Here is a 25,956-nt window from a genome sequence, read left to right as displayed (position 1 = left end):
AGTTCTCTTTGGATTTTCCACCGCGTTTTAGCCAAACTACTATGTTACGGCATTTGGTAATTAATTCCGATGCTTCTTTTATATCCAAAGCATGCACACTAAATTCAAAGTATGCGCGAAGCATGGAATATGTTGGGATTTTCCAAAGCTTTGATGTATTGCCTTAACAATATTTGCGCCATTATCTGTCACCACTGCTGTAATCTGCTTTTATACCCTGAACCCATTGAAAATGGGAAATCAGGGTATAATGGTTTTGTTAAAAGTATGTAACAGACCCCATAAAGTATATATATTCTTGATCAGGGCGACGAGCTGAGAAATTTTCCTAGTTCGTTGTTTTGTAATTATATCTCATCCTGATATTGTATTATTGATTAAAACCCTTATCGAAGGCTAGTTATTTGATTATATCTCCTACACCTTTAACGGTAGAGACGCTAAATTTTAAATGTAGACTCATATGTATTTTATATAATTACGATTTTTGTTGTAATTCACCTTCTACCCTTACATCCTCCCCCTCACCCTCAACTTTGTAAAAGACGTATTTCATGTTATAATAACGACCTGAACTTTCACGAGCAAAGCTCAACATGAAAAGTTATTAAGCAATTAAATTTCCATAGTAAGCCCACGCTGCAGCCAATGCGTGTTCATGCTTGCATCCATATGTGTACCTTTGTAAGCAAAAAGACACGAAGAAATTTTGAAATATCAATTCTTCGTAGGGTTCAGGGGAATTCGTCTCAAGATGAAGTTTGTTACCTGAAATCAGTTATGAGATTTGATCTTTTTTGTAGAGCTAGAGTCTTCAAATTTGGTATATAAATTGTGAATTTGATACAATTTGGATTTTTAAATGCAGCCAAATGCAGCCTTTATTACAAAGTAGTTTGACTTTCTATCCACACATGAGGGTCGTGGAAAATTGGAAAATGCATTTTCCGGCATCTAAGAAACTACGTTAGTTGAAGTGATAGGTTTGAGATTTAGAAAGTTGATTTGAGGATACAACGGCGGATATACCTACGCCATTGGGGCTTTTTTTGGTCCGTGATAGATTATTCTGTAGATTATTATTTAATAAATAAATCCATGTGGTTTTTGATTTCTTTCAGTTGTCCTCCTCGAACATTTCTGCCAGCTTTATGCAAGATATTTTTGGATGAGCTTGCACCTGAAAATGTTCTTGAAGTTACTGCACGCGCCATAACCTATTATCTGGATGTATCTGCGGAGTGTACCCGAAGAATTGTTTCCATCGATGGCGCCATTAAAGCCATTTGTAACCGATTAGTTGTTGCCGACTTATCTTCACGTACATCACGTGATCTTGCAGAGCAATGTATTAAAGTTCTTGAACTTATATGCAGTAGAGAAGCAGGAGCAGTTTTTGAAGGCAGTGGTTTAAATTGTGTTTTGTCATTTATTCGGGACTGTGGTTCCCAAGTTCACAAAGACACACTACATTCAGCCATGTCTGTTGTTTCACGACTTTGCACTAAAGTGGAACCCAATTCACCATGTATAGATAACTGCGTGGAAAGTTTAAGTACTTTACTGCAACACGAAGATGCACTGGTATCGGATGGTGCTTTAAAATGCTTTGCATCTGTTGCGGATCGATTTACACGGAAATGGGTTGACCCTGCACCTTTAGCTGAATATGGCTTAGTTGCCGAACTGCTCAAACGTCTAGAAAATGCTGCTGGCGTCAATAGTCACTCCCTATCTACATCTAAATTAAGTGGGCCTGCATCCGCCAACCTTAATGCAGACCGACTTAATGAAAATGGTTCAGGATCATCGAACGCAGCAGGAAAAATTCAAGCAAACGAATTCCGGTCGCCACAATCAATATCGACAACAATTTCGCTGCTGTCTACATTATGTCGTGGATCACCATCTATAACGCGTGATATCTTAAGGTCTCCGTTACCGAATGCCATTGAAAGAGCTCTAAAGGGGGATGAACGCTGCGTGCTTGACTGCATGCGATTTGCAGATCTATTACTTCTCCTCTTATTTGAAGGTCGGCAAGCATTGAACAGGGTCAGTGCCAATAGTAATCAAGGCCAATTGGCTCCAAGACCAAAACGGAATGACTCCAGTACTGATCGTACTCATCGACAACTTATAGATTGCATACGATCAAAAGATACCGAAGCTTTGCAAGAGGCAATCGAAACTTGCGGTGTTGATGTGAATTGTATGGATGACGTAGGGCAAACTCTATTGAATTGGGCATCTGCTTTTGGTACTTTGGAAATGGTTGAATATTTATGTGAGAAGGGCGCGGATGTGAACAAAGGACAGAGAAGCTCATCTCTTCACTATGCTGCTTGCTTTGGCCGCCCTGGAATAGCAAAGATTTTACTTAAATTTGGTGCTTATCCAGATTTGCGCGATGAAGATGGAAAAACACCTCTTGATAAAGCGCGTGAAAGATCAGATGATGGCCACCGCGAAGTTGCTGCGATTTTGCAATCTCCTGGTGAATGGATGTCTTCTGGAAACATACTGACAAATAAGGAAGGACAAATGTACACATCTATAGAACCGCGCGGGGATCCTGAAATGGCACCGGTCTATTTAAAACTACTTTTGCCCATACTCTGTCGAACATTTCAGGGTTCTATGCTTTCTAGTGTTCGACGAGCTAGTTTGAGTCTAATAAAAAAGATTGTTCAGTATGCACACCCTTCAGTTCTTAAAAATATTTGTGGAAAGTGTGATGAACCCACAACTTCAATAGCCACTCAAAGTGTTGGAAACTTGCTAACTGAAGTTATCGCTAGCGTCTTGGACAGCGAGGTAAAAATATAATATATTACATATATTTTATTGTGTATTCAAGTTTTATAATTTTTTAGGATGATGAAGATGGCCACGTAGTTATTTTGAAAATTATTGAGGAGCTGATGTGTAAGGCGCAAGAAGAATATATTGAGCACTTTGCGCGATTGGGAGTATTTTCTAAAGTACAAGCTCTGATGGATCAAAACGAAGACCATTCATCACAATTCTCGTCAGGCTCTCCAGAGTTTTCGTCAACACAAAAGGGATCAACTTATTGTATGCCGAGTAGATCAGTTTCAGGTAGTCTTAGAACAAAACTTTTGTATTAATCAGAATGCCAAATTATTATATTTCTGTTTGTAGATGATTTAGTGGAGGATGCTAAAGAAATTTTGCAAGGCAAGCCCTATCATTGGCGGGACTGGAGCATTTGTCGAGGTCGAGATTGTTTATACGTTTGGTCAGATTCCGCTGCATTAGAGCTTTCTAATGGTTCCAATGGCTGGTTCCGCTTTATACTTGACGGAAAATTAGCTACAATGTATTCAAGCGGAAGCCCCGAAAATGGAAATGACAGCTCAGGTAAATATAAGCAATCTTACTTTTTGTTGATCTATGCTTCTAGAATTTTCCAAGAAGTGTTCACACTTAATTATATCTAATTTAACTGAAATTTATTGTTTTATAAGTATGTCTAGTAGGGTCATATTTTTAACCTTTAATATATTAATGCAATTTTAATTAAAGTAACACACGCCCACGTTGCAATAGCAGTCTAGTACCAAATATATATTTTAAAAATACAGGTAAATCTATTAAGGACGACAAAACTGATACACTGGAAAACCGAGAAAGTTAAAACAAGAGACCGTAAATGAGAGTTATCAATTAAAAAACAAGTAAGAACGTTGCAGTCGGGCGTTACCGACTTCGAAATACTCATTCACACTCCATCAACAATTTAGAATTTAAGTTTTGCTCTAATACTGTAGAAATAATACGCCCATACTGGGCGTAGACCCTTCATATTTGGCACACTCGTAAACAAGCTAACGGTAAAAAAGCTGCAAAAGTTGGATGCCTACACTAAAAAAATAAAAAAAATTACAAGGTTTTTTTTGATGAGCCACGTGGTGGACGCGGATCTACATTGCAAATATCAGCTTTCTAGCTCATCAACTAATATGATTTCTGGTATATCGGAAAATGCATTCTCCGATTTCCCACGCCCCTAGTGGGCGGATCGATAAAATTTCAACACTTTATAAATCGGATATACACGAGTATGTGTTCCAAATTTCAAGTCTCTAGCTTCAATAGCGCCGAAATAAACTGCGCTCATACGGATAGACGGACGGACAGAAAGACACAAATATACTCACTTCACTTTCGTGAATGGGTATATAAATTGAGGCACAAAAGAGCCCCTAGAAGAGAGGGTAAAACAGACTACGTCTTAGTGTGTTATTTGTTTGCTGAAAATAGTAAGTAAAAGTAAGTGTGGGTAAAATTTCAATTTAGATATATTTAAAATAAGAAATGAAATAAAACTAAATTTATTAAAAATATAAGAATTTCGAAACAATTAAAAAATAAACACACATTGCACGATCTGGATTTTAGTCCGAGACATCTAGGTTGAGCGTCGCGCTGCTAGTCATAACGCCAACTCACAATTAAAAACAAAAAAAAAGAATTGAAAATCATCCACAATTAGCTAGCTAGCTAGCTTGAATGTTTTTAATCTATAAAATCATAACGGGATGTTATGTTTTCGATTTTTAAGTTAAGCTCCGTGCTTTTTAGGTCTCTAGCTCTTATATCTTCTGAGATCGACGCATTTAAACATACGGTTAGACGGACAGGGCTAAATCGACTCAGCACATCGCCCTGATCAGTAATATAAATAATTTGCGAGGCCTCGCCTCCTTCTGTCTGTTATATATGTACATTTCATTATACCCCAATTTTAATGGGTTCAGGGTATTAAAAAAACGAAATTGCAGCTCATTGGTGTTGACTAAAATAAAGGGTGATTTTCTAAAAGATATAGAATTCATAAAAATGCTTGAAACCTTTATTTGAATCGGTAGTACGGTGCATTTAAAGATTATTTCATGTAAATGTTGACCGCGACTGCCATCAAATGGTCCATACGCTTATTCCAATTTTGGCATAGTTTTTCCAACATTTCGGCTGGTATCTCACGAATTAATGCTTCAATGTTGTCTTCCAATGCGTCTATTGAAGCGGGCTTGTCTTAATAGACATAGCGGCACAAAAAATAGTCTGAAGGCGTTATATCGCACGGTGTGCGTCGCTAATTGAGTAACAGAGGCCCAATCGCTGCGAAGGGTGACGAATCGATTATTCATTATCATTAACACTGGCCGATACATCTGTGATATTTTCTTCAGTTCGCACGTTACGTAAGCGTGTCCAATAATGTAAATTTGGTGCGAAATTTAGTCACAATAGCCCGAATAGCCGCTTCAGTGGGTCGATGAAACTGGTTAAAATGGAAGAAGCGTGCGATGAATTTTCTTAACAGAGCACGCATTTTAATAATCAAATTCAATGAAAGCGTTGATCGTTTGTATGACGATTCATGGTTAGATTATAGACCAAATTAAAAATGTTTGACAGTGAAACAAAACACAAGATATAAAAGATAGAGAGCTGAAATTTGGCATGCATACTCGTGTATCCGTTGCGCAGTACAAGTTTGTCTTATTTTTTCCAAAAAACTTAACTAACTTTTTTTATCGAGAATAGTCGAAAAATGGATTTTGTTTTTGAGCCTCATTTGAATAGTATTGCACCTGGAGACTTCAGATTTAGTCTGCATATTCATTCTCAGTGAGAGTGTACAGACGTTTTTGTTTTCTGCTCTGCAAATTTGCCTGATTTTTATAATTATCAGGGTATAATGGTTTTCTTGAAATGTATTTAACAGGCAGAAGGAGGCGTGGCAGACCCCACAAAATATATATAGTCTTGATCAGGGCGACGAGCTGAGTCGATTTGGCCCTGTCCGTCTGTCTGTCTGTCCGTCCGTCTGTCTGTCCGTATGTATGAACGCGTCGATCTCAGAAGATATAAGAGCTAGATAAAAATCCATATCGAAGACCAGTTATAAAATTATATCTCCCACATCTTTAAAGCTATAGTTTCCAAATTTAATATGTATATTAAGATGTATTTTATACAATTTCGGTTTTTGTTAAAATTTGCCCCCTACCCCTATAACCACCCCTTCACCCTAATATTTGTAAAAGGCGTATTTCAAATACTAGAGACTTGAGCTTCGGCATATACATACATTTAAACAATATGATTACGTTCTGAAAGTTTCATTACCATGTATGTATGCGCGTGTGTGTGTGTGTGGTTTTTTTTTTTTTTTTTATATATATATTCGTTTATTAACAGTTTTTTATAATAATACAGGATGCAAGTTGCGTGGTGGCTAGGATAGTGCGCGATGCTTGCGGGACGGCCGTAAAGCATTGCTTCGCAAGCACTGTGCGCTACCTTAGCCTAGGGCAGCTCGACTTCTCATTCGCTCGACTCTGCGGAGCTCCATCATCACTGTGGCCGCGAAGGTGCTTGTTAGTTCCCAAGCTTCCTCCGATTTCAGCATGGCGTTGACAATGTTGTCCACTCTGATGGAGCGGCCCACTGCCTCTTCCAGACGACGCCTCTCCTCCAGGAACCGTCCACATTCGAAAAGAATGTGGTTGGCGTCTTCCACATGCCCTCGCTCGCACCAGGGGCACTCGTCAGATTCCTCGTGGCCAAAGCGCTTCAAATAGCTCCGAAAGCATTCATGTCCCGAGAGGATCTGCGTAAGGTAGAAGTTTACCTCGCCCTGCTTGCGGTTGACCCATGGTTCAAGCTCCGGGATGAGCTTGTGCGTCCACCGCCCTTTAGCTGAGTTATTCCACTTTCTTTGCCATCGTGCAATGCTGTTCGCCCTGATAGCGTTGAGTCGCGCAGGCGCGTGCGAATTTCGCTCCACGGCTTTGGCGACCAAGTACTCCAGTGGTACCATACCAGCTATGACGAGCGCCGCGTCATCGGAGATAGTCCTGAAATCGCAGCTGACTCTGATTGCGCTCAGTCTGTAAATCGCGCAAATGCCCCGGCTGTAGCTCGGCGTTGCCATCGCTCTTGCCCATATGGGCGCAGCATAGAGGATGACGGACCTAATGACGCTCATAGAGCTTTCTTACTTGTTATTAAACTGTCACACAACTGCGGTCGGTTGTTTTTTGCCAGTGTTGAATATTCCTGTGCAAGGTTTGATCTGCGGATTGCTGTCTCTTGTTAATTGCTTTTTAATTTTTTGAAGTTTGGTGCAGCGTCGTATTTGCATTATTTTTCACTTTGGTATAGTGTTTCTATTTTCTGGCGCTCTCTCCGTTTGCTCTCTCGATTTCGATCGCCGTGCTGTGCAAATAACTCTGTGTGTAACGGCTGTTTGTTGTTGACTATCTCTCTCAACATAATCTTTCGCTCTGCTCTTCAACGGCTGTTGGACTCGCTCTGTCAACATATTTTAAACTCTTTGTTTTTTATTTCTGCTGCATTTCTTTAATTTCTAATTTGATCCCAATTGGCAATATGAGCTGCTGCAAAAAATCTTGTACGTTCAGGCAGGCAGTGGACTCTGCACAAGCGCAATTTGTCAATTGCTGGTTGTGCGATAATATGATGCATATTAAATGTGCAGGTCTCACTGGTCGTGATTACGACAAGATTATGTCCACGGTAAAAATTGGTAGTGTACAGCGCTGTAAGGGCTCAGTTTTTAAAACAGAAGTAGATTTCTAAGCATTTATCCAGTGATATGGCTTCTGCTGAATATATATTAACCCAGTATAATTTCGAGAGTCGCCCTTCTCACTTGGAGGCTTTTTCGTTGTTGATACCTTCTTCTGTACCAACACCGTCACCTAATTTGCTTGCCTCTCCCTCACCTTGTGCTTCCGTTTTGTCATCCGCTCCTAATTCACTTGATCCCATATCACCTGTTCCTGAATCTATTGGTTCTTCTGTCGAGGCTGCTATTGAACCTCAATTCCCTGTTCAAAAATTGGATTCTTCTCCAATTGTTTATCAAACCATGAGTTATCGTCTCTCCTCGAAAGCAAGTTTTCATCTGATACGACTAGTGAGGTAGTATCTGCTTCTATTGCAAACAAGACTTCGGCTAATTTATTATTTATATTGAAGCTTAGCTTCGCAACTCCGCGTGAAATTGCTGCTTTCAAAATAAATGTGCCGGTAGAATATTTTAAAACTTTATGTGATTCTAATTTCTGGCCACCTCATGTAGTTGTGTATGAATTCAAACCTAAGAATCGTAACAAATCGAACCCTGTTTCCTTGAATCTACCTTCTGTGCCATCAACATAGAAAATTATACAAAAAAACTGAACAGTTTACAATATTCTACTCATATGTCCCTAGTTTACCAATATGTACGCGGCTTAAATACTATACTAGTCGTACATAGTTTCAGTGTTCAATATGATATTATTGCTTTCACTCAAAAAATTTTATTATTTATATAATTTCATTATTTACCAGTAACCTCCTCTATCGATTCCCTAAATAATATTGTTACGCCTCTTTAGGGGCGTGAAATATCAAACAATATCCTGCATTTTTTCATTTTTGGAGCGTAAGCATCCTAATTTTGCTGCTAGGTTATCGTTAGCTTGTTCTCTAAGCTGACCAAATGAAGAGTCTACGCCCAGTAGGGGCGGGGCAAATCGAGAAAAACTGAACTTTCTACGGTATTAGAGCTAAACTTAGCTACTAAATTGCTTATGAGGTGTGAATGAGTATTCTGCAGTTGGTAACGCCCGACTGCAACGTTCTTACTTGTTTAAATTAAAATATGTGTATGTGCATAAAAGATCCTTCCCATGTGATGTGGTCTTCAGCAAAATTTTGCTTCATCATCAAATTTTTAGTGCGCATTAAAGGAATCCTGTTTTGGATCCGACCTGATAGCTTACCCATTTAAAGTCATTTCCGAATTGAAGAAGCATTAATAATAATATCCATTACCGATTCAATGAACTTTGAAGATTTGAAAGTGTCGGCTTTTGAATTTATCTTAATACGTTTTGGTTTGGTTGTCGATGGACGTCTACTTATTGCCTTTTTTGGTGCACCTTTAAAGCATTTCGCACGAAATTAAGAGATCTGTTCATCAGTTTCGTACCGCACTCGGCCCATCTACATGCGAAATTAATAATTGTTTTTCGACTTTTACCATCTATAGGAAGTATGATTTCTATTTTATTATTTCGTATTCTAATTGCTATTTTGTCAGGTTGAAGAAGATGAGTGTACCTCTTATTTTCAGCAAGTTTTTTACAATGAATCAGATTAGATTATATTACCATCCAGTTTTTATACCCTGAACCCATTGAAAATGAGAAATCCGGGTGTAATAGATTTGTAAAAAAGTATGTAACGGGCAGAAGGAACCATCGCAGACTCCATAAAGTATATATATTCTTGATCAGCACGACGAGCTGAATCGATATACCCCCATCCGTCCGTTCTTATAAATGCGTCGAATCTCAAAAGCTAAGAGCTAGAGAGCGGAAAATTGGAATGCATACTCGTGTGTACCATATGCAATACAAGTTTATCATATTTTTTCGATAATTCATCCGATTACTTTTTTATCGAGAGCAATCGAAAAATTGATTTCGTTTTTTCAGCCTAATTTGAACACACTATGACCAAGAGAGTTCAGATTTACTGTGTATATACAGTTGATCGATACGAAGATTTTGCTATTTACAGATTTTGGATACCACGCCCCTTCGCCCCAATTTGCATAAAACTCAAGTACTAAAAGTATGTGCTTTGGAATGTAAACACATATTAAAGAAATTATTCAACAAGTAAATTCTCATAATATTGCCCACACTGCACTGTCAGCAGAGCGCGTGATTAAACGTGCGTGTGGATGCGTGTATGCATTTGTGCATAAAAGAAGTGCAGATTGAATAGAATATCGGTTAAAGAGGATTCAGGGCGTATTCTAGTCCAGCTGTCTCGACTAGAGCCTTACTTGATTTTTTTTTTTTTTTCAAAAATACCAAAAATTTAATATTTAAAATGATTATATGAATATGATACTTTTAAGCTTTCATCATGAATAATATGAATATGTCTTAATTTTTTTTTCAGAAAATCGTGGGGAGTTCTTAGAAAAACTAGTACGAGCTCGATCTAGCGTAAGCCCAGGCACGCCATCACAGCCAATCTTACCAACTGTATGTGTACTAAGGCTTGTTGTTGGAAATTGGGTGTTGCAATCAAATAAACCTAATCAGCTGCAAATACACAACACAGAAGGTCATCAAGTTACTATACTACAAGATGATATTCAAGGCTTTATATTTGAAAGTAACAGAGGAACAAAACATTCATTTACAGCGGAAACAACCTTAGGTGCCGATTTTGCTTCAGGATGGTCTACTGAAAAAAAAAAACGTTCCAAATCAAAGACAGATATACAGAAAGTTCAAGTGTCAAACTTATCTCGTGAAATTTATAATAAATATTTTAAATCCGCTCAAGTAATACCGCGTGGAGCAGTAGCAAAGCTAACTGCTATTGTGAAGCAAATCAATCTTGCTATTGAGGAACAACGTGTGGCATCTAATAGTAAATGGTCAAACACGTTGGTGACGGCTTTAACCAATCTTTCGAAGTTAATTCATGAAGATGGTGTTGTAAGTGCATATGAAATGCATTCTTCCGGCCTTGTTCAAGCATTGGTTGCAGTTTTATCTAATAACTATTGGGAATTCAATGTGTCACGTTGCAAAACTAATAAAATGCTAAAGGATCGTATTGATATATTTAAAAAATGTATTTTCGGTGAATGTGATGACTCAAATATATATAATACGAAAAATACAGCAAGTATCCTTATACAAAAGCTTGTCGCTGTCTTAGAAAGTACTGAAAAACTTCCATTGTTCCTGTATGATGCTCCCGGCTCTGGTTACGGTTTACAAATACTTCAAAAACGACTTCGCTTTCGACTGGAACGTGCGCCTTCTGAGAGTACTCTTTTTGATAGAACGGGTCGGACATTAAAAGTAGAACCTTTGGCAACAGTGGGACAACTCGCCAAATACTTGCTAAAAATGGTTGCCAAACAATGGTATGACCTCGATCGATCTACATTTTTATACTTAAAACAGTTGCGTGAACAGAAGCAAGGTATTTCCTTTACGTACAATTTCGATTTTGATGAAGAGGGCCTTATTTACTACATTGGATCAAATGGAAAAACATGTGAGTGGGTCAATCCTGCGCAATACGGTCTAGTGCAAGTTACAAGCTCTGAGGGTAAAACTTTGCCCTATGGAAAACTAGAAGATATACTGTCACGTGACGGGGTTTCCCTCAACTGCCACACAAAAGATAATAAAAAGGCTTGGTTTTCAATAGATCTTGGAGTATATATTCTGCCAACCGCTTACACTTTGCGCCATGCTAGAGGATACGGTCGCTCCGCGCTAAGAAATTGGCATTTGCAAGCATCAAAAGACGGAATTAACTGGACTACACTCATAAATCATGTTGATGATAAGAGTTTGTCAGAACCCGGAAGTACAGCCACATGGCCCATAATATGTTCTTCTGATGATACAAAAGGATATCGTCACATAAAAATCCAACAAAATGGTCGTAACGCCTCTAATCAAACTCATTATTTGAGCTTAAGTGGGTTTGAAATTTACGGACGGGTCGTAGGTGTTTGTGATGATATAGGTAAAACCATTAAAGAAGCGGAAGCTAAAACACGCAGGGAAAGACGTCAAATTCGAGCTCAACTTAAACACATTACGAGTGGAGCACGAGTAGTTCGAGGAGTTGACTGGCGTTGGGAAGATCAGGATGGGTCTTGCGAAGGTACTGTAACTGGAGAAATTCACAATGGTTGGATTGATGTTAAATGGGACCATGGTGTAAGAAATTCCTATCGTATGGGCGCTGAAGGTAAATACGATTTAAAATTAGCTAGCTTGGAGAATGCTTCTATTTTCGAAGGAGTTAATTCAATACTACCAGTTTCTTCAGGACCTAAAAAAATTGATAAGACAAACGTGTTAGTTTCTCGAAAATCTAGTTCAACCCCATCGCTTCCTGAAGCTACTGAGATAAATAAAAATTCGGAAGATACATCCAATCAAACTGTTTCAGCTGATAACCTAGCATGGAAACATACTGTAGAGACCATAACAGAAAATGTATTTACCTCAGCAAAGACTCACATAGCAACAAGTCAGTCGAGCACCGGTTCAGTAAAAGAAACACAAGCTATATTCAATGAGGCAATCTGCGACCAAACTTCCTTGGTGACATCGAATATTCCATCACCGTTAATTCGTGAATTACAGCACATTGCGGACTTATCTACAATAAATAATTCAATGCCTGCGATTAATTTACCCAATGTGTCAGACCTGGCTACAATTTCAGAAAGTTTGTCAGTTGTTGAGCTTTCAAAAGAAAGTAGTAGTACGAATCATAGTGAACATAAACCAGGTGAAATTAATTCCATCGTATCAAACGACGTAAAACGTAAACCTTATATAGAAGAAAACAATAAGATGAATGTCAATAACTCTGTCAATAATTTGGCAAAAGGACTATTGATAAATTTAAGGCAAATGAATTCAGCTAGTTCTCATTGTGCTTCTCAGTTTTCTACAGAACCTCGAGAGATTATTGATAAAATGCATGATGGTGTAGACATGTTACGCAACAATACTAATAATATACTGTCTGCAGATGAATCACAAAAACCTCGTACAAGCGTTTCATCAACTTCAAAGGAAAATGCTAAATTCTCGGTATTAATACAACCGGAGTCTTCTGTAAAATCTGAAATATTAGATGGTGTAGGTAACGAATCTGTTAATTCCTCCACCCCAAATAAAAACCTTTCTGATTCCAAAACTCCACAAGCATCAACTTTTTCTGGTCAAATCGAGAACATTATAAACCCCCAGGCTACAGATGATGTTGTCTCCGTCTCTAACCAAATGAGTATTAGTGTGCCCAATTTAACAACATCGTCTGAAGTTTCATCTACATCAGAAGTTGCTGTTCATACTGGTCTATTAGAAACATTCACAGCTATTGCACGTCGTCGCACTTCACAAGACACCAACAATGATGCAAATCAGTCAAACAATGCAATTTCTAATAAAATTGAACATAGTAATCAAAACGTTGGAACAGGTTCATTTTTCGCCAGAGGACCTAACTCCGTAACAAGCTTGGTAAAACTAGCTCTATCTAGCAATTTTCATTCTGGCTTATTAAGTACTGCGCAAAGTTATCCTAGCCTCTCATCTAACAATGGAGAAAATGCTTCATCGAATCCCACTAATAAAAAAGTTGGTCAGCCACCTACTTCGTCCATTAATCCAACGTTAACAATGAGCTTAACTTCTACATCAAGTGATAGTGAACAAGTTTCCTTAGAAGACTTCTTAGAAAGTTGCAGAGCTCCGACATTGCTGGGCGATATGGAAGATGAAGATGATATGGAGGAAGAAAATGATGAGGAAGAAAACGAGGATGAATATGAAGAAGTAGGAAATACACTTTTGCAGGTCATGGTATCTCGCAACCTTTTAACATTTATGGACGATGAGTCCCTGGAAAATAGATTGGCAGGTGTAAGCAAGCGTAAATCATGGGATGATGAATTTGTTTTAAAAAGACAATTTTCAGCCTTAATACCAGCATTTGACCCTAGACCAGGTCGTACAAATGTCAATCAGACTTCCGATTTGGAAATTTGTCCACCAGACACAAATCTGGAAGCTTCTCAACAAAGTGAAAAAATAATCCCTGAGCTAACAACGCTTAGCTTAAAGTTGCGCGGGCCTGGTGTCGGAGGAATTCCAGACGTTGAAATTGATTTGGACAATAGTGAGTGGACTATATTTAGAGCAGTACAAGAACTATTACAAAACAGTCAAATAAATAAAAATGACAAATTTCGCAAATTATGGGAGCCGACCTATACAATTGTTTATCGTGAAACATATCCAACAGTTCAGGAATGTTCGTATATCGAACCTGAAGGACAAAAAACGCCAGGTGTTTCATCGAGAAGTGGTGCTTCGACATTATCGCCGAACTCCCCAGTCCATGGTGGATTAAGTATAACTGACAATAACCTATGCTCCGTCGAGGATGTTTTAGAGTTACTTACACAAATTAACGCACTAAATCAATATGAAACTGAATCCGCCGATAATACCGCATCATTACAAAAAAGTTCATATTTACCAGCTGAGCTATTTATGAGCAAAAAAATTACAAATAAGTTACAGCAGCAAATTCATGATCCTCTTGTTCTTTCAAGCAACGCTCTGCCCAATTGGTGTGAGGATTTAAATCAATCCTGTCCATTTTTATTTCCGTTCGAGACCCGACAATTATATTTTAATTGTACTGCATTTGGAGCATCTAGAAGTATTGTATGCTTACAATCTCAACGTGATCTGACAACTGAACGGCAAAGAGTTCCCATTATGAGTCCACGTCGAGACGATCAACATGACTTCCGTGTTGGAAGATTAAAACACGAGCGTGTAAAAGTTCCACGGAATAAAGATTTACTTAAGTGGGCTATTCAAGTCATGAAGGCACATTGTAATCGGAAGTCTGTGCTAGAAGTAGAGTTTTTAGATGAAGAAGGAACTGGACTAGGTCCAACACTTGAATTCTATGCTTTAGTAGCTGCAGAAATTCAACGATCTGATTTATGTATGTGGCTATGTGATGATGAATATAGTGAAACTCATAACGAACCTCAATTTCACAACATAGAAGATGGCTCGAAGCCCGTTGGATATTACGTAAATAGGCGCGAGAATGGATTGTTCCCAGCACCTTTGCCACAAGATTCAGAACTCTGTGAGCAGGTTTCTAAATATTTTTGGTTTTTCGGCGTTTTTCTTGCCAAAGTATTGCAGGATATGCGACTTGTTGATATGCCCTTGTCCAACTCATTTTTACAGTTACTTTGTCATAACAAAGTATTATCTCGAAATGATTTAAAGCTTAGGTCAAAATCACGTTTCCAAGATCTGATGGCGAGCTCAGTTGTTTCGAAAGATACCGAGCTTGCAAATATATATGCACAATTTTTAAACGGGGATCTTACACAGTGCAACTGGATTAATGGAATTCTTAATATTGAAAACTTAAAAGAAATTGATCCAACACGTTATCAATTTTTAATTGAACTACAGGACTTGTTAATGCGTAAACAAGCTATTGATATAGATGACACTTTAAACTGTGAAGAAAAACAAAAGTTGATAAAGAATCTTAAATTGCGCACTAAAAATGATATTGAAGTAGCTCTGGAAGACCTGGGCCTCACATTTACTTATTTGCCAAGCTCGTCTGTGTATGGATATACATACGTAGAGCTTATTCCAAATGGATATTTAACTGAAGTCAATATAAATAACCTTGAAGCATATTGGGAATTGCTTGTAAACTTTATGTTGCACGATGGTATTGCGAAGCAAATGCAGGCATTCTATGATGGGTTTTGCGAAGTATTTCCGTTAAATAAATTGGCCGCATTTAACCCGTTCGAAGCTAGAATGATGATATGTGGAGAGCAATATCCTCAATGGAGCCGCGAGGATCTAATGGCGTTTACTGAGCCCAAATTAGGCTATTCCAAGGATAGGTAAGGCTCAAACATCAATTTACATTGCGTTCACTAATTTTTTTTTTCTAGTCCTGGATTTTTACGTTTTGTTAATGTTCTTTTGAGCTTTTCGGGCGCTGAGCGTAAAGCATTTTTGCAATTTACTACAGGCTGTAGTAGCCTGCCTCCGGGAGGATTGGCTAATTTACATCCTAGGCTTACAGTCGTAAGAAAAGTGGATGCTGGACAAGGAAGTTATCCATCTGTGAATACCTGCGTTCATTACTTAAAGCTTCCGGACTACCCGTCTGAAGAAATTATGAAAGATCGATTATTAACAGCAACAAAGGAAAAAGGGTTTCATTTAAATTAAAAAAGTATTTTTATTATTTTCATTGTTGATTAAAAATGGCTTATATCTTTTAAAAATCTTACTGTATCTGTAAATACTAATCATTCTGATAAAACAGTAACAATTAATGTCAGAAGCACTGTAAATTAATTATTAAATAATTATCTAATCTAACTTATCACAAAAAAAATTTGAGCATTAGGCGGATAATTACTCGAATTAATAAATTGCCTCTAATGTTGGATATTGGCTTTTATTAAGGGTAATTTGAATGCGTTAAATTTACAGGATTTGGTGTAAGCAAACCAAACCTAAAATTATTATTTTGTCGTAGATAGGGGGCAAAACACGAGTGAACTTCTGCTAATAAATGCAGACAATTCGCCAAATAATAATATCTGTGTCACTTAAAAACATATAATTTAGTAAAAATATGAATTCACATACACTGCTCGTCGTAAGGTTAGTGCCCCCGCTTACACTCCTTTCCTTTAAACTTTTCTCTTTGCCAATTGCACGCAACCTCTTAACTTTTGTTTTATTATTATTATCATCATATGAGATGTTCCTCATAACAAAAAAAAAAAAAAAAAAAAAAAAAAAAAAAAAAAAGCGCGAGAGAAAGCCAGTTATGTTTTATTTTACATTCTTCTTTATTTTCGAATAGAATGCGTGCACTTATTTTGCGTATCAAATTAGCGCCCTCAAATGCAATTGTAGTTATCTTGCTTATTTTGGCAATTGCACTCACCCAATTTTTTGTGGAGCTCAAAGTACTCGATTTCTTAAAAAATATTTTTAGTTTTGGCAGCGGCAATAATCATGTGATTTCATATGCAGATAGACGAGCATTAATCCCATGAATCGACTACCAAGATTAGGGATAAAACCGGTGTTAAGACGAGCTTATCAACGGTTCAAAGATTAATTACAAAAAGCTAATAACATAAAAAGAGACAAATAAAAAACAAGTTATACTATACCACTGACTAGAGAACACATAGACTAGACGTGTAGAACAAATTTTTCTACAGCTCGAAACTATTAAGTTGGTCACTATACTTCGTATTTGCTCGGCTCGCTGGAGGTTCGAGCAGTGTAAATACTGCACGACAAAAACAGTGCGCTGTGAGCGCTCGATCCAAATGGTCCCAATTCCATATGAAGAACAGCTATGTGTATTATTTCTACCCTCTCTCTCTCTCTCTCAGTCCCTATTTCTCGCTCTCTATGGTCGCTGAAATCATCACTCTCAACCGCGCACAAAATTTGAAATTTTTGTTCACGACCACTGATTGAAAATGCTATGCTGCAACGGAGTATTTTTTTTGCTCTCGCTACTGCTCTGATAGCATAGCAGACAGTACAAAAACAAAATGAATGCTCCTCTGCTCTGCTCCATAGCATAGAACATCGGAGCAAAGAGCAATAGCAATAGCAAAAAATTTGTCGTTATTTGTAGTTGTAGCGATAGCACAAGCATTGAAAGCGAGATGAGAGCAGAGCAAATGAAAAAAATTTTATTTGCTACTGCTACGGAGTTTTTGCATTGTTTTTCTCTTTTCCTTTCCTATTGCTCTCGTAGCTGCTCTCATATGGCTTACAAATGTATTTCGTTATGTTACGAAATTGAGGTAAATAGCTTTTAATTTCTGCCTTTTTTAAAACATCAAGTGCACAAAGTTGTGCAGTATGTGCTACACACCGGCATATTTGTATATTACCCACATGCAATTCTTCAGGAGTCTCAAATTATCAATTTTCTCAGTGTAGTCTATGTTTTTTTCCACTTCCTCTGTGCTTTCAAAATCATCATCAGATATGTGATAAAATTTTTGTTGTTCTAATCATATTAGCTCCATTGTCTGAAGTAATTGAAACTATTTGATTCAATCGGATATTGGACTTTGGACAAGTGGCTACAATTTCTTTGGCCAGATTTTTAGATGTACTTCCACTAGTGCCTTTAATTTCAGACAAGCCTAATATCCGGGAGATAATTTCATTTTCATTAATAAATTGCGCGCTAATTCCAAAAATATTACGGTTAAGCCGAGATGCGCATTTCACTGCGAATGTTTTCAGCCACATGTTTTAGCATGTTTTTGCATTTACTGCCATTTAGCTTAAAGCTTTTTCCGCTCTTTTCTGTAAGACCGTCACAAATAGGATATATTATGTTTTTCATGTTTTCCGAATTTAAAACATTGAAAGGTACACTTTGTTCTGTCACCAGTCCTATGTGCGAACGAATTAACTGGTTTTTGTTTATTTTAACTTTGAGTGTTTCTTTTCTGGGTTGTGATATGTTTTCTGAACAAGAGTACTCATTATCTTGATAATCTATTCTTATTTTGTGCACTCCAGTAATATGTTTTTTTTTAAATTTCTTTTAAAACCCGATCACAAGATTTGCACGACCCATCGTCTCCAAAATATTTAAAAATATCAAACGAGTTTTTTCGAGGATGCAGGTTTACACAAGAGCTAAATTAATATTATGCGCTTGTAAAAAAGACTTAGAGAAATTCATGCAAACAATTATACCGGGAATATGTGGCACGCGACAAAATGGAGAGCTGCTATGGAAGCAAATATGAAAGCAGCCACGACAAAAGCTACGAGAGAAACTACGAGAGCAGTTACGAGAGCAACTACGGAAGCAACAGAAAAGGAAAAGAGAAAAACAATGCAAATGCTCCGTAGCGAAGCAAAAATTTTTTGTATACCCTGAACCCATTGAAAATGAGAAAGCAGGGTATAATGGTTTTGTGTAAAAGTATGTAACGGGCAAAAGAAATCATAAAGTATATATATTCTTGATCAGGACAATGGGCTGAGTCGATATAGCCCTGTCCGTCTGTCCGGCCGTCCGTCCGTCTGTATGAGTGCGTCGATCTCAGAAGATACAAAAGCTAGAGAGTTGAAATTTGGCATGCATACTCGTGTATACCATACGCAGTACGAGCACTAACCAGAGAGCACATAGACCGGACACGTAGTGTAAAGTGTTTTGCACACTTATTTTCGAGGGTAATCTCCCAGTCAACTTCGTATTTGCTCGGCTCATCACTTTTAGGGGTCGGACTACAAAAATATGCGAGAGCACAATCATTTCGCTTTATGCGCTCGACCGAGATGGTCGATGGTTGAGCAAAAGATCACTCTGCGCTCAATGTTTCCCTTGCTCTCTCTCTCTCTCGATGCTCTTTGCTCTCTCAAATGTGTATATGTGTGTATGCATGTGAGCACAAGCAGCAGCTCTGAGCTGCCAGCTCACGAAAATTGAAATTTCTTCGCAGCAAGAACCCATGCCTTCCCTTCTGTGTGAAGAGTATACCGAACTTATCAAACTGTTTGCCAAGCTCGTACAAAATATGTATATGTGTTTTCGATTTTATTTGTGGAAAGGGTATGAAAGCGTTGGTGCTCATAGTGAAAATGCTTTCGCGACGAGCGTGCACGCACACACTCTCCCTTGCTACATGTACTATGAGCATTTGTGTGCCTGTGTGCGAAGCTCTTGCTGCCAGTAGCAATTTTAAATCCCAGCATTTGCATTTGGTCGATCTTGTGAAGTGCTCACATACATACATACGTACATATGTATGTACATATATACATTTGATTGTGTGTACGCATGGGCTGCGATGCTTACAATTATGGGAGATCACTTGTAGAAGCATTTCTATGCCTATGTGATTTCATATGTGCGTGTGTGTATGGGCATGTGTGCTTGGGAGATGAACATTGGCGTGTGCCTGCCTCAACTTAGAATGATGTGAACGATTTTGGGCTTTTGTAGCTTTATTGACTAGCTAAAGCGACAAGTGCATGTGTGTAGTATATTGACTGGCGAGTAACTCGCGCTTATATTTAAGCACCTGATTTCATTTCAATGAATGCATTTTTTTTAATACTTGATATGCACTTGTCAATACAGCGTATAAGTTTTTTTACTTGCATGCATGTATATATAATAACAGGTGCAAGGGATTGCTTTCCATTAGCTTAATGAACTTAATCAGGTATTACATATTTTTAAAAAATGCATTCATTGAAATGAAATCAGGTGCTTAAATATAAGCGCGAGTTACTCGCCAGTCAATATACTACACACATGCACTTGTCGCTTCAGCTAGTCAATAAAGCTACAAAAGCCCAAAATCGTTCACATCATTCTAAGTTGAGGCAGGCACACGCCAATGTTCATCTCCCAAGCACACATGCCCATACACACACGCACATATGAAATCACATAGGCATAGAAATGCTTCTACAAGTGATCTCCCATAATTGTAAGCATCGCAGCCCATGCGTACACACAATCAAATGTATATATGTACATACATATGTACGTATGTATGTATGTGAGCACTTCACAAGATCGACCAAATGCAAATGCTGGGATTTAAAATTGCTACTGGCAGCAAGTGCTTCGCACACAGGCACACAAATGCTCATAGTACATGTAGCAAGGGAGAGTGTGTGCGTGCACGCTCGTCGCGAAAGCATTTTCACTATGAGCACCAACGCTTTCATACCCTTTCCACAAATAAAATCGAAAACACATATACATATTTTGTACGAGCTTGGCAAACAGTTTGATAAGTTCGGTATACTCTTCACACAGAAGGGAAGGCATGGGTTCTTGCTGCGAAGAAATTTCAATTTTCGTGAGCTGGCAGCTCAGAGCTGCTGCTTGTGCTCACATGCATACACACATATACACATTTGAGAGAGCAAAGAGCATCGAGAGAGAGAGAGCAAGGGAAACATTGAGCGCAGAGTGATCTTTTGCTCAACCATCGACCATCTCGGTCGAGCGCATAAAGCGAAATGATTGTGCTCTCGCATATTTTTGTAGTCCGACCCCTAAAAGTGATGAGCCGAGCAAATACGAAGTTGACTGGGAGATTACCCTCGAAAATAAGTGTGCAAAACACTTTACACTACGTGTCCGGTCTATGTGCTCTCTGGTTAGTGGTACGAGTTTATCTTATTTTTTCGATAAATCATCCGATAACTTTTTTATCGAGAATAATCGAAAAATTGATTTTGGTTTCTGTCTCATTTGAGCACCATTAGACGAGGAAACTTCAGATTTACCGTGTATATACATATGATGAATACAAACATTTTGTAATTTACCGATTTTGGCAGTTGGCAGAGCGCGGGCTTATACGTGCGTCTGGATGCATGTATATTTATGTATATGTGCATAAAAAAAGTACAGAATGAGTAGAATATTAGAGTGGAAGGTTCAGGGTATCTCCTAGTCGAGCAGTCTCGACTGGAGCCTTCTTACTTGTTTCATTTTCTCTGCTCTCATCTCGCTTTTAATGCTTGTGCTTTTGCTACAACTACAAATAACGGATCGCAAATTTTTTGCTTTTGCAGAGCAGAGCAATATTTTGATTGAAATTGCTGTTATGTAGCAGCAAATGCAATCACTGTTCACGACGATACGCGATGAGTATGCATATACACACTCTCCTTTGCAACATGTACCATGAGCATTTGTATGCCTGTATGCGAAGCTCGAAAATCGCATCCCATTTTGTATACTAAACTTATTCAGGTACTACGTTTTTTTCCTTCCTTCTGATAGAAAAACCCACGATCATTAAAATGAACTCAGGTGCTTAAATGTAAGTGCGAGTTACCCGCCGGTCACTATACCGTCACAACTATGTGTATGAGTTACTCGCTGGTCACAGTGCCACAAAGAATTGGCAAATGCGGAGTCGTAGTTTACGCGTTGGAAGTAGCACAACGCTAATCGAGCTACCGATGCTAAGAATTTTGACGCACACTGCAACAAACGGATCAAGTGTGTTATGTGAGAATCACCTAAGTACAATATTAACTGTCCTAAAGATAAGAGTGAACCAGCTACTTGCGCCAACTGCCAAGAGAATCACGCTGCCAGCTACAAAGGCTGCAGAATCTACCAGGAAATCACCAAAATAAGACGAGCTTTTTCCAGACGAGCAGGCCAGCACTATCGGCTAACCGCCCAACATTAAACATTCCAACAAACCATAATCCCTAAAATATGGACACAATTCAAGTTAGCTATGCACAAGCACTGAGAGGTGAGACTGTAATAGCAGAAAAATCAGCACTTTACAAAGAAAAATTACATAGTTATTAAAGGGTATGATATTATAATCTCTATAATATCACCCATCTGACCTTTAATTTATAAAACTCTGGAGAGCATCAGCACAAATTTATAGCAAGTTGCAACAATTGAAATTAAATGTATGCATTCAAACATCGCTGTGGCTGCAGTGTATGAGCCATCTAGATATCCCTGCAAGTTAGACAGTTTATTGCTGGAGGCGACTACAACGCAAAACACCCCTGGTGGGGATCGAGACTAGTAAACCCAAAGGGTGCTGAACTGCATAAATGCATAACGCATAATAAATACTCAACCCTGTCGACAGGTAAGCCAACATATTGGCCAACTGATACGAGGAAAATCCCAGATTTATATGATTTTATTATATACTCTGGACTTCCGCAAAACAATTTTAAAATAGAGGAGAGTTTTGACTTGAGCTCTGATCACTCACCCATTATTTTGACATATGGTTCTACAGTTTGCTTCAAGCAAAAGCCTTATAGAATTACTAATGCCAAAACTAATATAAGTGCATTTAAAAATTGCCTTGAACAGAAAACGAGGCTAGACATATCCCTAAGAACAGGGGAAGAGATTGACTCTGCAGTTGAAACATTGACTAACTCTATTCATGTAGCTGGACATATCTTTACACCTCCACCAGATGAAAATTTATGTAGCCAAGCTTTCCTTCGCAAAATATGGCAAACAACTCGAAACCCAACAGACAAAAGTAATTTCAACAAGACTGCAAAGGAATTAAACATTAAACTATGGGAAATTAAAAATGAAGCGACGGCAGATTATCTAAGAAATCTTGACCCACACACTAGTGACCTAGATTATAGCCTATGGAGAGCTACAAAATATCTAAAGGGACCTGCCAGAAGAGCAACGACAATTACTGACAGCAATGGCCAACGCTGCAGAAATAATCTTGAGAATGCTGAAGCATTTGCAAAACATTTAAGCTCAGTTTTTAAGCCTAATGCGGAAACCGATACTGACACAGTAGACCAGTTAAATAATTTTCTGGAATCAGCCTGTCAAATGAGCCTGCCGATAAGCCAAACGACTGTTTCAGAGGTAGAAGAGGAAATGAAAAAGCTAAATAATAAAAAATCTCCGGGATCTCCCAAAAAAATGCATCCGGCTACTGACATATATATAATGCTATGCTTCGACTCGAATACTTTCCAAGTCAGTGGAAATGCGCGGAGGTTAAAATGATTCCAAAACCCAACAAACCGGAAGGCTGCGCATCATCGTACCGTCCCATTAGTTTGCTGGTGACGTTCTTTAAAGTATTTGAACGTATACTTTTGAGTACAATGTTACCTGTACTGAACGAGCTAAATATCATACCCGAACATCAGTTTGGCTTTAGAAGGGGACATGGTACGATCGAACAATGTCATCGCATTACGCAGGAAATTCTAAATGCGTTTGAAAACAAAAAATATTGCACTGGAGTATTTTTGGATTTCAAACAGGCCTCGATAGAGTGTGGCATGCAGGACTGCTGTACAAAATTAAAAATGTGTTGCCCGCTCCGTACTTCTTAATAATAAAATCCTACTTAGAAAACAAAATATTCTATGTTCATGAACAGGATGCTGGAGTCCCTCAAGTCAATGTCTTAGGCCCTGTTCTGTACACTGTCTTCGCAGCAGACTTGCCTAGTACAAATGCTGTTCAGATAGCAACATATGCTGACGACACAGCATTGCTACGAACAATGACCCAAGAGTTGCAGCCAACCTACTTCAAGAAGAACTTGGTCTAATTGAAGTATGGTTAAAAAAGTGGAGAATAGTGGTGAACACCCAAAAGTCTGTGCAAGTCACATTCTCGCTCAGACGCGAAATCTGTCCCACAGTTTCACTCAATGGGGCTACCATTCCAGTTAGCGAAACTGTGAAATATCTGGGAGTACACTTGGACCGCCGGCTTACCTGGAAACTGCATATAAAAGCAAAACAAGCTCAACTGAAACCTAAGACCTCCTATATCCGCGATCGCAGCTAAGCCTTGAAAATAAAATACGGCTATAGACTGTCCTGAAGCCAGTTTGGAATTATGCGATGCAACTATGGGGAACAGCAAGCAACTCAAGCATAGAAGTATTGCAGCGATACCAGTCTATGACACTCAGAACAATTACAGGTGCTCGTTGGTATATGACCAATTATGATATCCACAAAGGCCTTAAGCTCCCTCTTGTCAATGACGAAGTGAAGGTGGGCACAAAAAGATATATAAACAAGTAAGAAGGCTCTAGTCGAGACTGCTCGACTAGGAGATACCCTGAACCCTCCAATCTGATATTCTAATCATTCTGTACTTCCTTTATACACATATACATACATACACATGCATCCGCACGTATAAAAACGCGCTCTGCTAACTGCGCAGTAAGCATCGACTGCGCTTGTATGTATGTGAGCACTTAACAAGATCGACCAAATGCAAATGCTGGGCTTTAAAATTTCCACAGGCAGCAAGAGTTTCGCACACAGGTATACAAATGCTCATAGTACATGTAGCAAGGGAGAGTGTGTGTGTGCATGCTCATCGTGAAATCATTTTCATTATGAGCACCAACGCTTGCATACCCTTTTTAGAAATAATCATAAAAAAGCTAGCTTTTTGTATGAACGTGACAAACGCTATCAAACTTCGGTATACCCTTCACTCAAAAGGAAAGAGCTGGGATCGTCGCGATCAAAATTTTTAATTTTTGTGCGCGGCTGAGAGTGATGATTTCAGCGACCATAGAGAGCGAGAAATAGGGACTGAGAAAGAGAGAGAGGGTAGAAATAATGACACATAGCTGTGCTTCATATGGAATCGGGGCCATTCGGATCGAGCGCTCACAGCGCACTGTTTTTGTGGTGCAGTATTTTCACTGCTCGAACCTCCAGCGACCGAGCCGAGCAAATACGAAGTATAGTGGTCGACCAACTTAAGTTTCGAGCTGTAGAAAAATTTGTTCTACATGTCTCATCTATGTGTTGTCTGGTCAGTGTTTGTGTCAAACAGCTGAGATCGTAACTAGTATCACTAACCAGAGAACACATAGACTAGACAACTAGTGGAAAGCTTTTTGCACGCTTTTTCTGGGACTTTGGCGCCCCAGACTGCTTTGAATTCGCTCGGCGAATTACTTTTAGGCTCGAGCAACGAAAATATACGAAAGCACAATCATTTCGCTTCACGCGCTCGACCGAGATGGTCAAATGTTAAACAAAAGATCCTTCTATGCTCAATCTTTCCCTTGCTCTCTCTCTCTCTCGATGCTCTATGCTCTCTCAAATGTGTATATGTGTGTATGCATGTGAGCACAAGCAGCAGCTCACGAAAATTGAAATTTCTTCGCAGCAAGAACCCATGCCTTCCCTTCTGTGTGAAGAGTATACCGAACTCTTTAAACCGTTTGCCAAGCTCGTACAAAATATGTATATGTGTCTTCGATATTACTTGTGGGAAGGGTATGAAAGCGTTGGTGCTCATAGTGAAAATGCTTTCGCGACGAGCGTGCACACACACAGTCTCCGTTACTATATGTATTATGAGCATTTGTGTGCCTGTGTGCGTAGCTCTTGCTGCCTGTAGCGATTTCAGAGCCCCGAATTCGCATTTGGTAGATCTTGTGAACTACTCACACATGCATACATACATATGTTTGATTGTGTGTACGCAGAAGCCGCGATGCTCACAAATGATGGGGTGATCATTGTAGAAGCCTTTGACTGCCTTTGTGCCTTTATATGTGCGTGTGTGTATGTGCATGTGTGTAAGCATGGGACATGTCAACTCCTTCACAACGCAAGTGAATCTGTGCGATCTGTGTTCAGAACAGAACCATCCAATTCGATTTTGCCCTCGGTTTCTCCAGCTGTCTATCCACGAACGAGAGGCATACATCAA

General features: G+C 38.8%; 1 protein-coding gene across 2 annotated transcripts in view; it reads left to right on the top strand.

The window, feature by feature from the left end:
* Ufd4 (ubiquitin fusion-degradation 4-like) overlaps window positions 1–16,039 on the top strand; it is a 29,203-nt gene extending 13,164 nt beyond the window's left edge. For both annotated transcript variants that reach the window (XM_089257584.1, XM_089257585.1), the window contains 5 exons: window positions 1,122–2,817; window positions 2,877–3,102; window positions 3,166–3,384; window positions 10,024–15,580; window positions 15,632–16,039. In XM_089257584.1, coding sequence (XP_089113710.1) covers window positions 1,122–2,817; window positions 2,877–3,102; window positions 3,166–3,384; window positions 10,024–15,580; window positions 15,632–15,914 — 7,981 coding nt within the window. In that variant the 3' untranslated portion in view covers window positions 15,915–16,039. The remainder of the gene's footprint in view (window positions 1–1,121; window positions 2,818–2,876; window positions 3,103–3,165; window positions 3,385–10,023; window positions 15,581–15,631) is intronic.
* The last annotated feature ends 9,917 nt before the right edge of the window (window positions 16,040–25,956 follow it).

The sequence above is a fragment of the Drosophila navojoa genome, chromosome 3 (assembly GCF_054131105.1).
Source record: "Drosophila navojoa isolate 15081-1374.11 chromosome 3, UAZ_NAV_1.0, whole genome shotgun sequence".
NCBI lineage: Eukaryota > Metazoa > Arthropoda > Insecta > Diptera > Drosophilidae > Drosophila > Drosophila navojoa.
The sequence above is the reverse complement of the archived record's forward strand: the minus strand, read 5'-3'. Positions and strand labels throughout refer to the sequence as shown.